A 16,758-nucleotide genomic window follows, 5' to 3' on the forward strand; every position below is an offset into this window, starting at 1 on the left:
GTTGGGCAAGATACTACTATAAAAAGGCCGTGACCTGCCAGTAGCACCTTTCCAAGAACGTCTGTAGCAATGTTTTATGAAGACCCTCGTCATCCTAGTGGCTGTTATTTCCTACTCTAAATACAGTGTTTAGTGGGTGGCTATCATGTAAGAGGAGGGCTAGTTGTAATGGGCAGGAAGAATTGGCAGGAACATATAGCATGTGGCCCCCCAGTGACAATAAATAGATGTGTGGCTCCTGAGCTGGACGCTTGATCTCTCTCAGCTTTCATATGTAGGTTTCAAACCTGCAGCAGGTTTAACTACCAGCTATTAAAGCTGCTCTGTGTAGCAGCTATTAAAGGTCCTCTTAGTTTACTAAGATAATGGGTAAAGGACTGGATAGACTGGTCATTTAAGCTTTTTTGTTTTGTTTTGTTTTGTTTTGTTTTTTGAGACAGGGTTTCTCCTGTGTAGATTTGGAGCCTATCCTGGCACTCGCTCTGGAGACTAGGCTGGCCTCGAACTCTCGAACTCACAGAGATCCGCCTGCCTCTGCCTCCCGAGTGCTGGGATTAAAGGTGTGAGCCCAGCAACGCCTGGCTAAATTGAAGCGTTTTTAGACTTTGTGGTATTGTGGGGGTGGGACCAGAATATGAGACTTTTCGGAACTAGTTATGGAAGCCTCGCCAGTTTGCTATAAAGGGCCAGACATTGTTCTGCACACCTGTAATCTCTGAATTCCAAAGGCTGAGGCAGGGGAATAATGATTTCTAGACCAGCCTGGGTCATGCAGTGAGAACCTGTCTCAAAGGACACACACGAAGCTAGGCAGATGGTACATGCCTTTAACTGCAGTACTTGGGGCAGAGACTGGGTGCCTGGGGTGGGGGTGGGAGTGGGGTGATAAAAGAATTCAAGGTCATTCTTGGCTGTGTAGTGACTTGAAGGCCAACTTGGATTACATGAAACCTTGTCTCAAAAGTAAACAAAGACAAAAAAGAAGCTTGTATAAGCTGACAAGGTAAAGTGCTTGCTGTGTAAGTATGAGGACTTGAGTTGGGATCTCCCAGCACCCAGGTGATAGCTGGGTGTAATGATAAAATCTTATAATCCCAGTGGGGGGTGGGAGGAGTGAAGACTGGAGGGCCCCAAGACTTTCTGGTCAGCAGAACTGTCTCAAACAGGAGGTATACAGTGATTGAAGAAGATACTCAAGGTTGACCTGGCCTCCACATCCACATGCACACAGGTACATACCCCCCCCAAACACCCCAAATGCATACATGCACATAACCCATATGTACACACACTATTTTTTTGTTAAAAGTACAAATTCATTACATATTATCACACTAGGTTCAGATTTCATTGCATCCTAGCTTGATCTGATGCCATGAACTCTCGGTTCCAATAGGGTGTATAAACTAGTATATTATTTTGTTGTTTAGTGTGTTTTATTTTGTAGTATGTTGCTTTATTTGTGTTATGTCAGTGAAATTCCTAATATGTAATGGAGAGTGATAGCTCCATTAGGAACAAATATTTTGTGTTATATTTAGAATTGCCTGTGGAAGGAAGGCTGAGGTGTCTTAAGACACACATCTCATTTGCCACTCCTTCCTGTTTACAAAGCACCTACAAAAAAACTTCCTCAAAAGAATGTTGATACGAAACCAACCTACAACTGTGCCTCCAAGTGTGTATTAGGATTTGGTCTGTGAGCTTTAACAGATTGTGTTCACTAGGTAATGAACCCACTGTTTTTTGGGCAGCCAGTAGCTAAGCCTTGTGTTTTAAATGCTCACAAGGATCTCCTGATGTGAAATCTGATTTGCTTTTCCTCTAGTAATTTAAATATAGGCTCAATTTTGGAAAAGTGTGGAGATTTGGCTACGGTTCCTCACTGATTGTCTTGACATTTTATTTTAATAAATAACCATTTGTTCTGTAGTGGGGTTTTGTTTGTTTTGTTTTCTTTTGAGGTCTCTGGACACCTTTGGGCTGCACTTAAATCTGAATAGGCTAGAACTGTCAAGGTGGCTTAGTAGGAAAGGGACTTGCTGCTCTTCCTGAGGACCTGTGTTTGGTCCAAACGCATATGGTGAAGAGAAAACTCAAGTTGTCCTGACCTCCACCACCCTCATGCCATGGCATGTGTATGCACACACAGACACACAGACACATTAAATGAATGTAAGTAAAAAACCAAAATCTCAGTTGATGGGTTGAGCATGGAGGCACACACTTGTCTTCAATCACAGCACTCAGGAAACAGCAAGAAATCCATGAGTTCAAAGCTAGCCTGGTCTACACAGTAAGTTCCAGGCCAGCCAAGCCTACAAAGTGAAGACCCTATCTCAATCAATCAATCAACCAACCAAATAAATAAATTTCAATAGACTAAGTGTTTTTGTGCTCTTATATCTGTGTCTTGGGGCACTTTCATTAATACACAGGCAACCCTTATTTTTATTTAGGATGCCTTTATGAAGAACATTCCAAGTGTGTATATGTGTGTAACTAACTTGAACTTAGCTTCTTTTATCTTTTTATTACTTAGACTTTAGACATATTGTTTTCTGGTTTTGCACTGTGCTCCCTTTTCCTCCTCAAAAGGGCAAACAACTCTATTGTTAGTCTATACTTAGAACTCAGAGTTTTAGTTTATCTTAGGTATGGTTTTCCCCAGGAGACGAGCCTTTCTGTTTCAAACAGGTGCATAAACCAACAGGGGCATAAACAGACAGGGTGTAAACAGTCAGCAATGACACGGTGCTCTTGGGGAAGAGAGAGTGTTTCACCAGCTTGCCTTCACCCTTACTGGCACAGGGCTTCCTGCCTCTGCCATTACAGTACTGGGATTCCAGGCATGCACCACCACACTGGTTTGGTGGGATACCTTTGAAAAGATATAGCTAGAGCCACACACCTACCGAGCACTGATGATCCCAGCACTTAAGAAGCTGAGGCAGGAGGATTATGAATTTGAAGTCAGCATAGGCTACTCGGTTGTCAAGTGTATGTACACACCCACATAAATAGCATACCTTTCACAGTTACTAATTATGATTTGTTCACAAATAGTGCTTTCATAGAAATGGAATATTATTTTATTAGAACTCAGCTAGGCATGGGTGGGGCATGTCTGTAATCTCAGAATTTGGTTCAAGGTCAACCTGGACTGCATAGTGAGACACTGTCTTAACCCCCACCCTTTTTCCCTCAAATAAACAAGACAAGCTGCTGTCTCTGTCTTTTCTGTGTAATGCTGGAGATTGAACTAGGGCTTTGTGCTAGCTAACTTTCTAAATGTGTCTGAGAAGTGGGAACCACAATTGTGAAAATGCCCTGTAGGCATTTCCTTAGTCAGTAATTGATATGGGAGGACTCAGCCCATTGTGGGTGGTACCACCTCTATGCAAGTGGCCCTGGGTATATAAAAAAGCAGGTGAACAGGCCTGTAAACAGAGTTCTTTGTCTCCCCTGCTTCAGTCCTGATTCCATGGTCCATCAGTGATGGAGTATGAGCTGAGAGTTGTAAGATGAAATAAACTTATCCAAGTTGCTTTTGATGATGGTGATTCATCACAGTAATGGAAAAGTAACTCAGACAAGCCTTGTGAACTCTAGGCAAGAGCTCTACTCTACTACTGAGTCCTTTGGGGTCTCTGAAAAATTGCCTACTTTAGGGCTAGAGAGAGAGCTCAACAGTTAAGGTCACTGACTACTCCTGTTGACTACCAACCACCTCTTCACTCTCTTCTCAGTCTTTCAAATGCTGGGGCTACAAACATGCACCAGTGTGCCTGGCCCACATTTCTTTTGATTTGAACATTAAAAGGTGTTTTTTTGAATCAGCTAAGTCATCAGCTATGAAGTCTGCTTTGAAGAGTAACTGTCAATTTTGCAGCAAGCCTATATCTAAATGCTTAATTGCTTTTAATTATAGAAATGAAGCTTTTGATTTAGTTTTTATTAAGCCCTTATGTGACTGAAAGCAATTCTGTGAACTAAACTAATTTATTCTAGCACACATGCTGCCAAATGAGAAATTGAGATTACCCCACAGCTATTATTTAGGAAGTGGGCTCTTCCTGTGCAGTGCTTTCCTATTTTATAAGTGTTGACTAGTCAGAGGGAAGACAGAGATGGTTATTAGAACCGCTGTTCTTTCATCAAGAGTGAAACAGCTATGCTTAGATACTGTAGATATTTTCCTTGCGACAGTTTATTGGTCTGTTCTTGAGATTGATTCACAGTTTTGAAGATAATAAATACCAGATCATTTCTAGAGTGTTTTATCATCTACATTTTGATTTTTATTTTTTATGGGTAGTGTGTGTGTGTGTGTGTGTGTGTGTGTGTGTGTGATGTGGGGGGAGGGCACACATGCACAGCGCTAGTGTGAAGGTGGAATCAGTTCTTTCCTTTCACTGTTATATAGATTCCAGGCTTGAACTCAGGATGTTGGGCTTGCAGGCAGTTGTTTTCCCCACTGAGCCATCCCCTGGGCTCCTTCTCTATGTTTTCTTTTGGGCACGTAACTTTGGGTGTGTCCTAATAACTGGATGTGCCCCGGAAGTTCTCATAACCCCTCCTGCTGGGACATCAGTTCTTGTTACCCGGGAAGCCCTTCCCTCAATCCCCAGGGACTCCTTAGCAATCATATTTTTATTTCCCTATAATAGTGATTTTGGCATTTAAGGGGAAATAAAGACAGTATTTCTTAATACAATAATCTTAGGGCTTATTTTATTTTTTAATTTTATCTATTTATTTTTGGTTTTTTGAGACATAATTTCTCTGTGTAGTTCTGCTTGTCCTGAAACTCACTTTGTATAGACCAGGCTAGCCTCATCACAGAGATCCACCTGCCTCTGCCTTCCAAGTGCTGGGATTAAAGTCATGCACCACCACCTTTGGCTTAGGGCTTCTTTTTATTAAGTCATAAATAATAAAGTAGTACAGTCAGTTGTTCATCTGGTAGTTTAGTCAATGGTTCATTTTGGTTAAGTAGCAGGTGTGATGGCACAGGCTTGTGATCCCAGTGGTCTAAAGATGGAGGCAGGAGGATCAAAGTTCAGTATCATCTTTGACCACATAGAAGGTTCAGAGCCAGCCTGGGCTACATGAGACCCTGTCTCAAAATTTTAAAAAGTTACCGTTTTATGTTCTATGTATAACACATCATCTTTATAGAGTTAAAATATTAAAATATAACTTCTGGGTTCTGGAGAGATGGCTCAGCAGGCTGCTCTTTCAGAGGACCTAGTTTTGAGTGCCAGAACCATCACAACCATCTGTAACTCAAAGTTTAGAGCTTTGTCTCTTTTAGTGGAGCCAGTGAAACCCAGAGGCTTCCTGAGGTTTCTTTTTTCTTTGCAGTATTCCATACAATTTCAGATACAGTCTCAGCCAAGCATCACACCTGTAATCCCAGCATGGGGTGGGGGCTGTCGCTCAGGCAGGAGGACTGCTATGAGTTCAAGGCAAGCCAAAGCTACCTAGTGTTAGACCCCCGGAAAACTCAAGTACCCGGGGTCCCAGGCCACATTCTCGGTCACCCCAATCACCAGGCAGATTCGAGAGCTTGCTGCAAACTGCACGAGGCTTTATTGTAATTTAACGAGCTAACCCCATGTTAGCTCGGGTCTTTCACCCACCCGCCATGGTGGATGGCTAGCAAAAGACGGCTCCTAGGGCCTCCCAAGAGATCTTATAGGACAGAGTAAGGGGAGTGTCTAGGGGTATGCACAGGCTCAGGATTGGCGTGCCTCCGGGCTTGGAGGGCTTGCCCTGTGTTGATTGGTCAACCGGTTGTTATGGCCCATAGGCCCTCCCAGGGTGGTTGCTATACTTTGTGCGTCATTGCTGTGCGCTTGTCCGCAAAGCATACCCAGGGTCGTAAAGCATAGCGCCACCAGCTAACTTCTGATTGGCTCCTTGTCACCAGACAGGCATCTGACTTTCTAGTGACTAACTTCTGATGGGTTCCTTGTCACGAGACAGGCATCTGACCTCTAAGAGACCAAGGCAGGTTTATGGCAAGCACGTGTTCGGCTGTTATGGCTGCTGAAAGGGGAGCTGGTCCTTCACTAGCAAAAACATGTCTCCAAATGAATAAGTACTTCAGTCTTCTTGCTTATTCTTTTCTCCCTTTCCAAACTTTTGTAGCTTTTTTTTAAAAAGATACCCCACTGGTTATGAATATATTTGTGCTTTCTCTACTAATAATTATAATTGCTTATGTATTTTATCTAGGTTAATAATCCATCAGCCTTGTGCCACTCTGCATGTTATAAGCATTTAACAGCATGTATCAGGTGACCCCGGTGGAGATAGCCACAGGAACCAAACTTAACACAGGCAAATCCAAGTCTTTGCTGTGGTGGGGTGTGGTGGTCACTCAGTTGTGGAAGGGCTGGCAGGATGGCTCAGCTGGTAAAGAGACCTGCCACCAAGCCCTGAGCTTGACTCCTGGAACCCACATGGAAGAAGAAGAGAACTGAGGTTGTTTGTTACTAGAGGTTGTCTTATGACCTCATTTATGGTGGCATGTGTGCCCCCCCACACACACTAAACATTGATTTTTAGATAAATAAATAAAATAGTTGTGGGGTAATTATGAAAATCAACTGAAGTAAGTCAGTGTCAGGCATGTAAAACACGGAGATGTGAGTCTTTACCCGTGGTCTCCCAGCAAGTGTGTAGTGGTATAAGGAATGGTGCTGGCTGAGGTGCAAAGCAGTCTTGTCATGCGTCTTGACTTCAGATGAAGCAAGCGGTGTGGCTAGGAAAGCAGCCGTTCTGGGTACGCAGTGTCCAGCTTTTGATAAGTACTAGCCACTTACTTTGCCCCTCCCTTGCGTCTTTGTTGTTGCTCTAGTGTGCTGTAGATGTCCCTGCTGTGACGGAGGCGGGCAGGGGTGTGTTCCCCTGTGGTAAGGGCTCCCGGGTAATGGTCTTTTCCAGCTGTTTTCGATGTTCTGTTGGTTCCTTCTTCATTCTTTCCCATGCCTGCATCTGGGACTGTCTAACCTTAATCTTGTATTTCCTTTTGGGTTACAGAGCAGACTGATATCACTCCATCAACTACAGGAGCCTTTTCAACTTTTGGTCACACTGTTTGAATTACCACTGGATACAACTTTGGGCATTTGGTGATAGTTTTAATGTCTCAGTCACTTATTGACAAAACAGTTGTGTGTATCTATCTGGCTTCCAAAGCAGGATGAGTGGAAATTCTTTATAGAAAAGAAAACTTAGCAAATGAGTACAGAATAAGTGAAACAATTAGAATATTTTATTCAATAAATATTCAATATTTTATTCTGTTTAGATGAATAATAGAATCATCAACCAATACTACAATGAAAAATTGATGGGACGCCAGGTGTTGGTGGCGCACACCTTTAATCCCAGCACTGGGAGGCAGGCGGATCTATGTGAGTTCGAGACCAGCTTGGTCTACAAGAGCTAGTTCCAGGATGGCCTCCAAAGCCACAGAGAAACCCTGTCTCAAAAAACAAAAAAAAAAAAACAAAAAAAAAATGAAAGAAAGAATAATTGATGGGACATTTTAAGTGGGGAAATTGAGCTGACTCTCTAGAACTCACTGTTTGGTAGCAACATTACTAAAAGTGGAGCAGGCAAATACTATGCACCTTATAATATGGCGTAACACAGGAGTCACCAAGAGCTTTTTATGTGAAGGTCCAGATAGTCAATGCCTTGGGCATGGAAGGACACGTGGTCTCTTGCTATTATAACGATTATTATAATCATAGTGAACTTTGCAGTTGGAGCTGAGGAGTGACCATGGATAATATGCAAATGTAAGAATGTGACCGGGTTATGAAACTGATTGGGCAAGATTTAGCCTATGCGGTTCACAGAGTCCTAACATACTAGGAAATAGCAACAGTTACGAAGTGCACATTCCAGGAAATGCATGGGATAAAATAAGTTAAAGAATGTATGAAGTTCTGACTAGGACCTTCTATAGGACATACAATCCTTTCTCGAAAAAGGGAGTGGTGGGACTAGAAAGATGGCTCCAGGGCTGCTCTTGCAGAGGACCCAAGTTCAATTCCTAGCACCCACATAGTGGCTCACAACTGTCTGTCACTCCAGTTCCAGGGGTTCTGATGCCCTATTCTGACCTCCTCAGCCACCAAGCACACATGTGGTGCAGACATATGCTCAGGTAAAATGCCCATATATGTAGAGTAAAATGAAAAATAACTTTTAAAAAGTGTTAAAAAAAATAGTAATGAAAGAGGCTCTTACTGGACTGTGGGGAATCAGATAGGATGTTTTTATGTGGAATTCCTCACTGTTAAGTTTATCTTTGGGACAACCTGGGAGATGTGACTCCTGATGCTTTTATGGACCACCTGGCAAAGTATCAGTAGTTGTTGGAAATCAATACCCTAGGGCTGCCGTATTGGCCTGATTAATTTCATGTTTGAAATATTTCATAGTAAGTAAGTTAAAGTTGAATATATGGCCGCATAGAAAGTGAGGAAGAACTAGATGAAAAACAGTCCCATGCAGCTGGAAGATCCCCCCCCCCATGTTCATTTTAATGTTTCTTTTTCCTCTTCTTCAACCGAGGTTCTTTTTTCCAGTGATAATCAGAGTTCTTATTTCCACCTTAGTCTTTGAGACAGCAGTTCCGATTACACACGTACATGTGTGCTGCTCAGCTTTCTGTTCTAACAGAAGTCAAATGACTTCACTCAGCTGTTAATTCTTGGTAATTGCACAGAAAAGGGATCTAGATCTTCCTTTGGTAGTGAGCTTACCACCCAGTGTGACAGGTCTTTTGTTTTAAAATTACGAACAGGGGAAAACAAATAGAGGAAATAAATTCAAAACAGTAAGAATTTATACTTTTTTCTTTTTTTTAATGGCCAGAGGGAAACGCAAGTCCCATAATTAGCTAGAGCTGCAGAGCAGCGGATCAGAACAAATAGCTGCTCACAGGGACAGATGGTGGAATGTGGTCGCGCATCACTCGGCACCACAACCTACATTTTTTTTTTTTTTTTTTTTTTTTTCCTATCGAGATTCAGAGCTGACTATCAGAGTGACTCATTCCTTTGCTTAGAGGATGAGGTAATGCTATTGTGAGGGGTGATGTCATCTCTACCTGAACTGCATGCATATAGATAGCTGCTCAGGCTCTCCAGGAAAAGCACCATCTGCTTTCATAGCCACAGCCTGAAAGGCTTTGCAGAGATTGATGCAAAGGTCACCAGCCTCAAGTATGACTCATAAGCAGCCAATCAGTGAAGAGCAGGTACTGAAAAAATAAATTTCTAAAATCATAATCCAGAAGTATGACAGAATGATTCAATACTGAATCACAATTCTTTACTGAGTGTTTACTGAGTTGCCACTATTGAAGCTTTAACTCCGAAAATAAAGCCATTTATTCAGTGTGGTCAGTTATCTCAAACCATCTTGGTTGTTTAAAACATTTGCATTAATTGGAGACTAATTTTCTGTTGCTTTGGAGATACATAGGTCTTCCAGTCAGGTGGTTCTTGAATTTCAGCCCACATTAGTTTGACAGCTGCTTTCTTCAGTTAGGAGCCTATGCATTTCCTAAGAACCAGCTGCTGCTTTAGGGGAAAAGAGTTGTTAGTAGAAGAGGAAACCTGTCAAAGGAAATCTCACTGCTCCCCACCCGCTTTGAATTTACTGTAATTTGAACCTGCCAGTCTGTTGTGTAGAATGTCAAATTCCTAACATATGATGGAAGACAAACAACAGTAAATACTTGAATTTTTATTTGTATCTTAAAAATGGCCTACCATCTACATATTGTTATCTCGTAGTATCTATATCACAACACAAATTTGTTTTAAGTCATCTTACCTCCCATCCGCTACTCAGGGTAACACTGATAACTCTTGTCTGATCTAAACTTTACTCTTGTCGTTACAAAGTACTAATATTTCCAAATTCTAATCTTCCCATTTTATTTTTTATTGGTATTTATTCTGTTTTTTTATTGGTCCTAAGTCGGGAATTCCTCAATTTTTTTTTTCTTACCAGCAATTACGATTGCTTTTGTTGTAATAAGATGGTAATGGCTCACCTTGTACTAGATTCCACCTTGGCCCTAGACTCAGACATTTCCTTTTTGGTATAAAATTTAAAGTCTGGACTTTAGGTTTGAGGGTATTAACAGTCACTGGATGCAAACAAATTATAAACGTTTCTGTGCCTGGTCAGTATTTCTACAATAAACAATTTTGAGAACATAATAGAGTCTCAGGAAGTGCATACAGGGCTGGGAATGATGTAGTTCAGGGGCAGAGCACTTACCGACTATGCCTGAGGCCCTGGGTTCCACCCCTGTCCCTGCAAAACTAGATACAGAGTGAGCTGGAGAGATGGCTCAGTGGTTAAGAGCACTGGCTGCACTGGGCAGTGATGGTGCACGCCTTTAATCCCAGCACTTGGGAGACAGAGGCAGGTGGATCTCTGTGAGTTCAAGTTCAGCCTGGTCTACAGAATAAGTTCTGAGTTATGGGACAGCCAGGAATACAGTATAAAAACCCTTTCTCAAAAAAAAAAAAAAAAAAAAAAAAAAAAAGGGCACAGAGGCTGGGGAGTAAAGCACTAGCCCATTGCCTGGGTGCCTGAGACCTTTGGTTCAGTCTCTAGCACCTAAAAAGGAAAAAAAGCACTGTACTATGGGATGGGAATATTTCTGTCAGCAAGTGTCCTCTGCCAGTATTTTCTTAGCTTTTGAAGCAGATATGTGATGCCAGGTAGAAGGCAGGTAGGGTCTTAGTGGGCAGTTGTATAAGAAGGTGTTCCGGGATGAAGAAACATACTGCCAGTGAATTAATGAGTGGTAGCAGGAATGGTAATTGTTTGGTTAAGTAGCCATGCCAGATTTCTGCTCACACAGGGAAGAGGGAAAGACAGGTGACAGAAAGGTTGATGGATGTCACACAGGACTTTGAATGTCCTCTACAGGACCTTGCGTTCTTAGGATTTAGGGTCTTTAGTAAGAAGATACTAAAGAGTCATTGAAGATTTTTCAATGTTGTCATAACAAGTTTAACTGGCCCAGAGTGATTAATCTAAAAGATACATCAGCTTAGACTGAAGGAATTTCCAGTTGAGGTCTGTAAAGGGGTTATTATTATAACAGCTCAGATCAGATAGAATAAGGATTTGAACTTGAGTATGAAAGAAGTGAATTAGGACCATGGTCTTCACTGTCCTCCAGACCCCCAACGTTTAAGGCAGAGATACAGGAAGCAGAGAGCGTGAGTTGAATGCCAGCTTAGAACTCCTTAAGAAAGCCTTCTGCTTCAGGAACAAAGGCATCCAGGGGAATTCTGGGATAAAGCAGTAAGGCTGGCATTCCTTTAAAGGGTTTGCTTTGTCTTTAACTCTTTCATATTCTCCCTTCCCAAACCTTCCTGTTATCTCGCCACTCTGACAACTCCCTCACTTCCTTCACTGTTAACTAGGCGTATCTTCTGCCTGCTCTCCATGCTTCCACTGTTGTCCTCAGCCTGTTCACTTTCCTGCTGGCGCCTCAATTATGACCAGGTCATTTCTACCCAGAGACCTTCGCAAGCTTGTTCAACAAATGTCAACATGATCTACTGTCTCCTATTGAGAGCTTTGTCCTGCTGTTACTAACTTCTCAGCAGGATCTGCCATGAGTTCTTTATTGACAGCGCCTTCTCACTCAACCCACATTTTCCTCTCCCCCCTTAGCTTTAATCCTACTTTCCCCGGTATGGTCTCCATCGCTAACATATTACATATCATTTGTTATGATGTTTGTCCCTAGACACCAGAATTCAAGCTCCATAAGGCGGTGATTTTTGTTTGTCTGCTTACTTCTCCTGGGCCATCCAGTACTTATGGGAGATAGAGGCAGAGATAGCTAGCCTGAATTCCAGGCTAGCTAGGTCTACAAAGAGAGTTCTAGGACAGCCAGGGCTTAAAAAAAAAAAAAAAAAAAAAAAAAAAAAAAAAAAAAAAGATTATGTTTAAAGAAGGAAGGGTGACAACATACATAAAATACTTAGGGGGCCTAGTTATCAGCTGTCCAACTCACAACAGATTTGAGAAAGTAAATGAAGAAGAGGGACACTGGTTGATTAACCTCCCTTTTACCCTGTGTTCCTTTGATCTGACAGTAACTGGCTGGAATTACATAGGCCTAGAAAATAATACATGTTATCCATTTACTAGAAAACTATGCTGTTCTTTAGCATATTAATGGCTGTAAAAACAACAGTAACCTTTTTTGACTTCACTGGATCCCCAGGCTCTCTTTTGGCAACTTACTCATCAGTATGAAACTTTCTTGACCCATAGCAGAGTTTGAGAAAAAAAACATACTGGACTGACTATCAGGCCAGGGGACTGTAGGCCTGTGAAATGATGGAAGGTTCTTTTCAGTTACTTCTGGTTGATAGACTTATGTTGTTCTATGTGCTGCTCAAAACCCTAGACCTTAGTTACTACTCTTCAAGGTATGAGGCTTTTAAAAGCCAGCTTTTGTTTTAGGTGTTTGGGAATAAGATGATAATTCCTTCCCTGGACGGCGACCTCTTCCAGTGGGACCGAGAGCGAGAGAGCATGGAGACTGTTCCTTTCACTGTGGAGTCCCTTCTCGAATCTTCATATAAATTTGGAGATGATGTTGTTTTGGTTGGAGGAAAATCTCTTACTACGTATGGACTCAGTGCATATAGTGGAAAGGTGAGTGACACTATGTGTGGGATGTTGGAAAACAATAGGATAAAAGAATCAGGGGTTTTAGTCAGGAGTCTCACAATGTAGCTAGCCGGCCTAGAGCTTGCTGTGTAGACCAGGCTGGCCTTGAACTCGACAAGATTTCATGTGGGCAGTTGAGCTTTATTGTAATTTCCCCCTGAGGATTGTTGTGGACTATTCCTTTACACTGTGTGAAAATATGTCATTGTGATTGGTTTAATAAAAAGCTAAATGGCCAATAGCTAGGAAGGATTTTGGGGACAGAGAGGATGCTGGGAAGTAGAAGGTAGAGTCGCCGGATGCAGAGGAAGCATCATGGGAGTGCAGAGAGATGAGGTAATGAGCCATGTGGCAGCAAGTAAATTATTAGAAATGGGTTCATTTCTGTTATAGGAGCTAGTTAGAAACAAGCCTAAGCTGTCAGCCAAGCTTTCATAGTTAATAAGAAGTGTCTGTGTGATTCTTCGGGAGCTGCAGATGGGACAGAAAAATCCACCCACAGAGGACAGAATTTGTTTTAATAAGACTTTAGAGGGCTGGAGAGACAGTCCAGCTGTTAGAGGCTCATAACAAAAACTACAGGAGTGAATATCTGAGCCAGGGTGCCAGGAGGAGAATGAACTAATATGATCTGCTGTGCTAAGTGCTTTTGCTGAGCCAGGGTGCCAGGAGGAGAATGAACTGATATGATCTGCTATACTAAGTGCTTTTGCAGGGCGTTATTTTTGAAATCTTCATAATATTCCTAAGAATTATGCATTTTATTCACATCTTTATAGGTGAAGAACTCTTCAAAGATTAGTAATAATCCTGATGATAAGAGTCATTGCTGCTTGTTTATCTGGTAGAAACCCTATGCTCACAAAACAGATAAAGAAACTGAGTTTTAACCGATTCAGAAACTCCAAGGTCAGATTTGCCTTAGATCAGGTTGATAGCAAAGTCATTAATGACCTAGATTCTCTCCAACAAGGGATCAGGGATAAACCCAGAATCAGCCTGCCTGAGATGGAGTCAGTAATGTAAATCCATCATTAGGAGTAATTAATTTAAACCATCGTTTGTAAAACCCATCTTAGCCCCTGGATGTGTAAACATTTTCTGTGTAGCTTTACACTCTGAGAAAGGACAGGAATGTGACTCCTTAGGTTCCCACAGCTCAGCAGTCCCTCGTCCAGGTGCTGGGCTCATCACACACCTCTTGGGCATGCTTTTTATGTCTTCCATGCTATTCAGACAGGCCAGTGTTGCTTTTTTCTAAAAAGCAAGGGCTCAGTTTTCAGTCTCCCCTTATGTTAGTATTCTCTGTAAAACAGCTGGATTGGACCCAATCACCTGATTCTCTGACTGGCTGGATGTACTGCTACCAAAAAGTCTGGGATTCCAGCATGTCTTCAGCCTTTTGTGAGGATTTTGATTTATATCAAACTGAGGAGCCTCCTTTTTTCCTTAAGCCAAAAGGTATTAGAAACGGTTCAAATTTTTCAAAATTGTATACATAATGCTAGATGAAAATTGTGGGGCTGATTAATTTTTCAGCTCATCTGGAATTTTAGTAATGACATTTTTGCAAAGATACCATTGGTTATCATTTCTTCTTGTATATTCCATGAAATTTCCCCAAATAGGGCTCAAGTTATGTAAACCCTTAAAACCACTCACTCACTGAAATAAATATTATTAGAATTTTCATGGTTCTAAATAATTCATGTTAGATTTCTAAATCATCAGTTGGGGGTACTTTTATGCACTTATAAAATTTCATTTTACTTTTTAAAATTATGAGTGTGGTGGTGCTTGCCTTTAGTCCCAGCACTAGGGAGGCAGAAGCAGGTGGATCTCTGAGTTCAAGGCCAGCCTGGTCTACAAAGCAAGTTCCAGGACAGTCAGAGCTGTTACACAGAGAAACCCTGTCTTTTAGAGAGAGAGGAGAGAGAGAGAGAGGAGAGAGAGAGAGAGAGAGAGAGAGAGAGAGAGAGAGAGAGAGAGAGAGCTTATGCTGGGCATGGTGACACACTTTAATGCCAGCATTTATGAGGTAGAAGCTGGTGGATTTCTGTGAGCTCAAAACCAGCTTTGTTTTTCAGCTGAGGTATATCTGTTCTGCCTTGGGGTGTCGCCGATGGGATAGTGATGAAATGGAAGAAGAGGAAGACATCTTGCTTCTGCAGCGTACACAGAAGACTGTTCGTGCTGTTGGGCCTCGAAGTGGCAGTGAGAAGTGGGTATCAAAATATCAGTAATGGCATTTTTTAGAAGTTTTGGTAGCTGGGCATGGTGGCACACTTTAATCCCAGCAGAGACAGAGCAGAGTTCTGGCTATGCAGGGGAAAACCTTGGGTATATGGGGGGGGGGGGGACTCTTTAAAGCCAAGGTTTCTCACAGACTTTCCTTTATAGAGTTTCTATGAATTATTTGTTAACCTAAAAACACAATACACTTTTAAGAGAAACAAATGCCTTCCTGTGTTAATCCCAAAGATGCAAGGAGAAAGACCACCAACCCAAATCATCATGGCCAAGTTAATTAAAGCAAGCAGTTAAATAAAGCAAGCTTTTTTATTTGTACATACAGGCTGTCTCCCCCTAAGGTGGGGTTTGAGAGGTCTGCACTAGTCCTGAGGAAAACAAGGTTTTTATAGCTCAGGAGTGGGGATGTTTCCAAATGGGGGTTTGGCATGCAAAAATAGGTGGGGTTTCAGACGCAGAACATAAACATAACAAGTTAGTCATAACTGCCTCCTGAAACAAAGACATCATTGCAAGTTGGTAGTAACAAGGTAGTCATAACAACAGGTCATCATGACGAGGTAATCATAACAGCTTTGAAACAAAGGTTGGGTTGCAAGATGGTTATAACAACTTTGGAAACAAAGACATGGTTGCCATTTCCTGGAACAGGCAGTACAGAACCATTTACAGTTAAGGTTGCAGGTAGGGCATAGCCCAACCCTTGAGAAAGAGATTTAATCATAAACAAGAATGAATCTAGTTTATCTTTACTATAAGATGGTTTGTAAGCCTAAGGTAGAGGCAGGCTGGTTCATCGCCTGCTTATAGTGAAAAAACCAAGCAGCTTTGCATTGTGTCAATGACACTTGGCATAGTAAAATGACTGAGAGAAGTTATTTGATGGAGGAAACTCTTAACACAAAGTTAATTGTACTCTTTGATTGTCTAGTGGGCTGCAGTTCCAGCTCCCAGTTTTAGAATAATCATCTACTGTGCTTTAAAAGTACTAGCTGTTAGCCAGGCGTTGGTGACACACGCTTTTAATCCCAGCACTTGGGAGGCAGAGGCAGGCGGATCTCTGTGAGTTCGAGGCCAGCCTGGTCTCTAGAGTGAGTACCAGGATAGGCTCCAAAGCTACACAGAGAAACCCTGTCCAAAAAAAAAAAAAAGTATTAGCTGTTTGTTTGATCTAATACTTTTTGTTTCTTCAGATAATGAACCCTTTATGTAATGTCTCCACCTAAATTTATGATTCAAATATTAGATATGCTGATCCTCTGTCATGGCCAGACTCTCAGCCTGATACACTAAACTCTGAGTTTTCTGTGTAGAAAAAGAACACTCATTTTAGAACCCAAGTTGATCTTTGAAAACTGAACCAGACCTGCATCTGGTTTCGTCATCTGATGAAATAGAATTCAGGCATCTTTCCTGAAATTTGTTTTTTTCAAACCTAATTTAAAAATGTATCTTTTCGGGGCTGGAGAATGGCTCAGAGGTTAAGAGCACCAGCTGCTCTTCCAGAGGTCCTGAGTTCAATTCCCAGCAACCACATGGTGGCTCACAACCATCTGTTATGAGATCTGGTTCCTATTCTGGTGTGCAGATAGACATGGAAGCAGAATGTTGTATACATAATAAATAAAATCTTTTAAAAAAGAATATATTTCTTCTTTCTATTTTTGCTGGCCTGTGAATAGTGCTTTGCATTTACCTGCCGCTCTTTATCCTGCTAAGGCTGTTAAATCTGAGAGCTCATGGGAGCTTGGCCACCTGGGA

At 41.8% G+C, this 16,758-nt stretch overlaps 1 protein-coding gene across 1 annotated transcript in view; it reads left to right on the forward strand.

Annotated features, from left to right (window-relative positions):
- Eif2ak3 (eukaryotic translation initiation factor 2 alpha kinase 3) overlaps window positions 1-16,758 on the forward strand; it is a 67,382-nt gene that overhangs the window by 15,929 nt on the left and 34,695 nt on the right. The window contains exons 3-4 of the mRNA XM_027429543.2: window positions 12,538-12,732; window positions 14,835-14,968. Coding sequence (XP_027285344.2) covers window positions 12,538-12,732; window positions 14,835-14,968 — 329 coding nt within the window. The remainder of the gene's footprint in view (window positions 1-12,537; window positions 12,733-14,834; window positions 14,969-16,758) is intronic.

The sequence above is a fragment of the Cricetulus griseus genome, chromosome 8 (genome assembly GCF_003668045.3).
Source record: "Cricetulus griseus strain 17A/GY chromosome 8, alternate assembly CriGri-PICRH-1.0, whole genome shotgun sequence".
Classification (NCBI taxonomy): domain Eukaryota; kingdom Metazoa; phylum Chordata; class Mammalia; order Rodentia; family Cricetidae; genus Cricetulus; species Cricetulus griseus.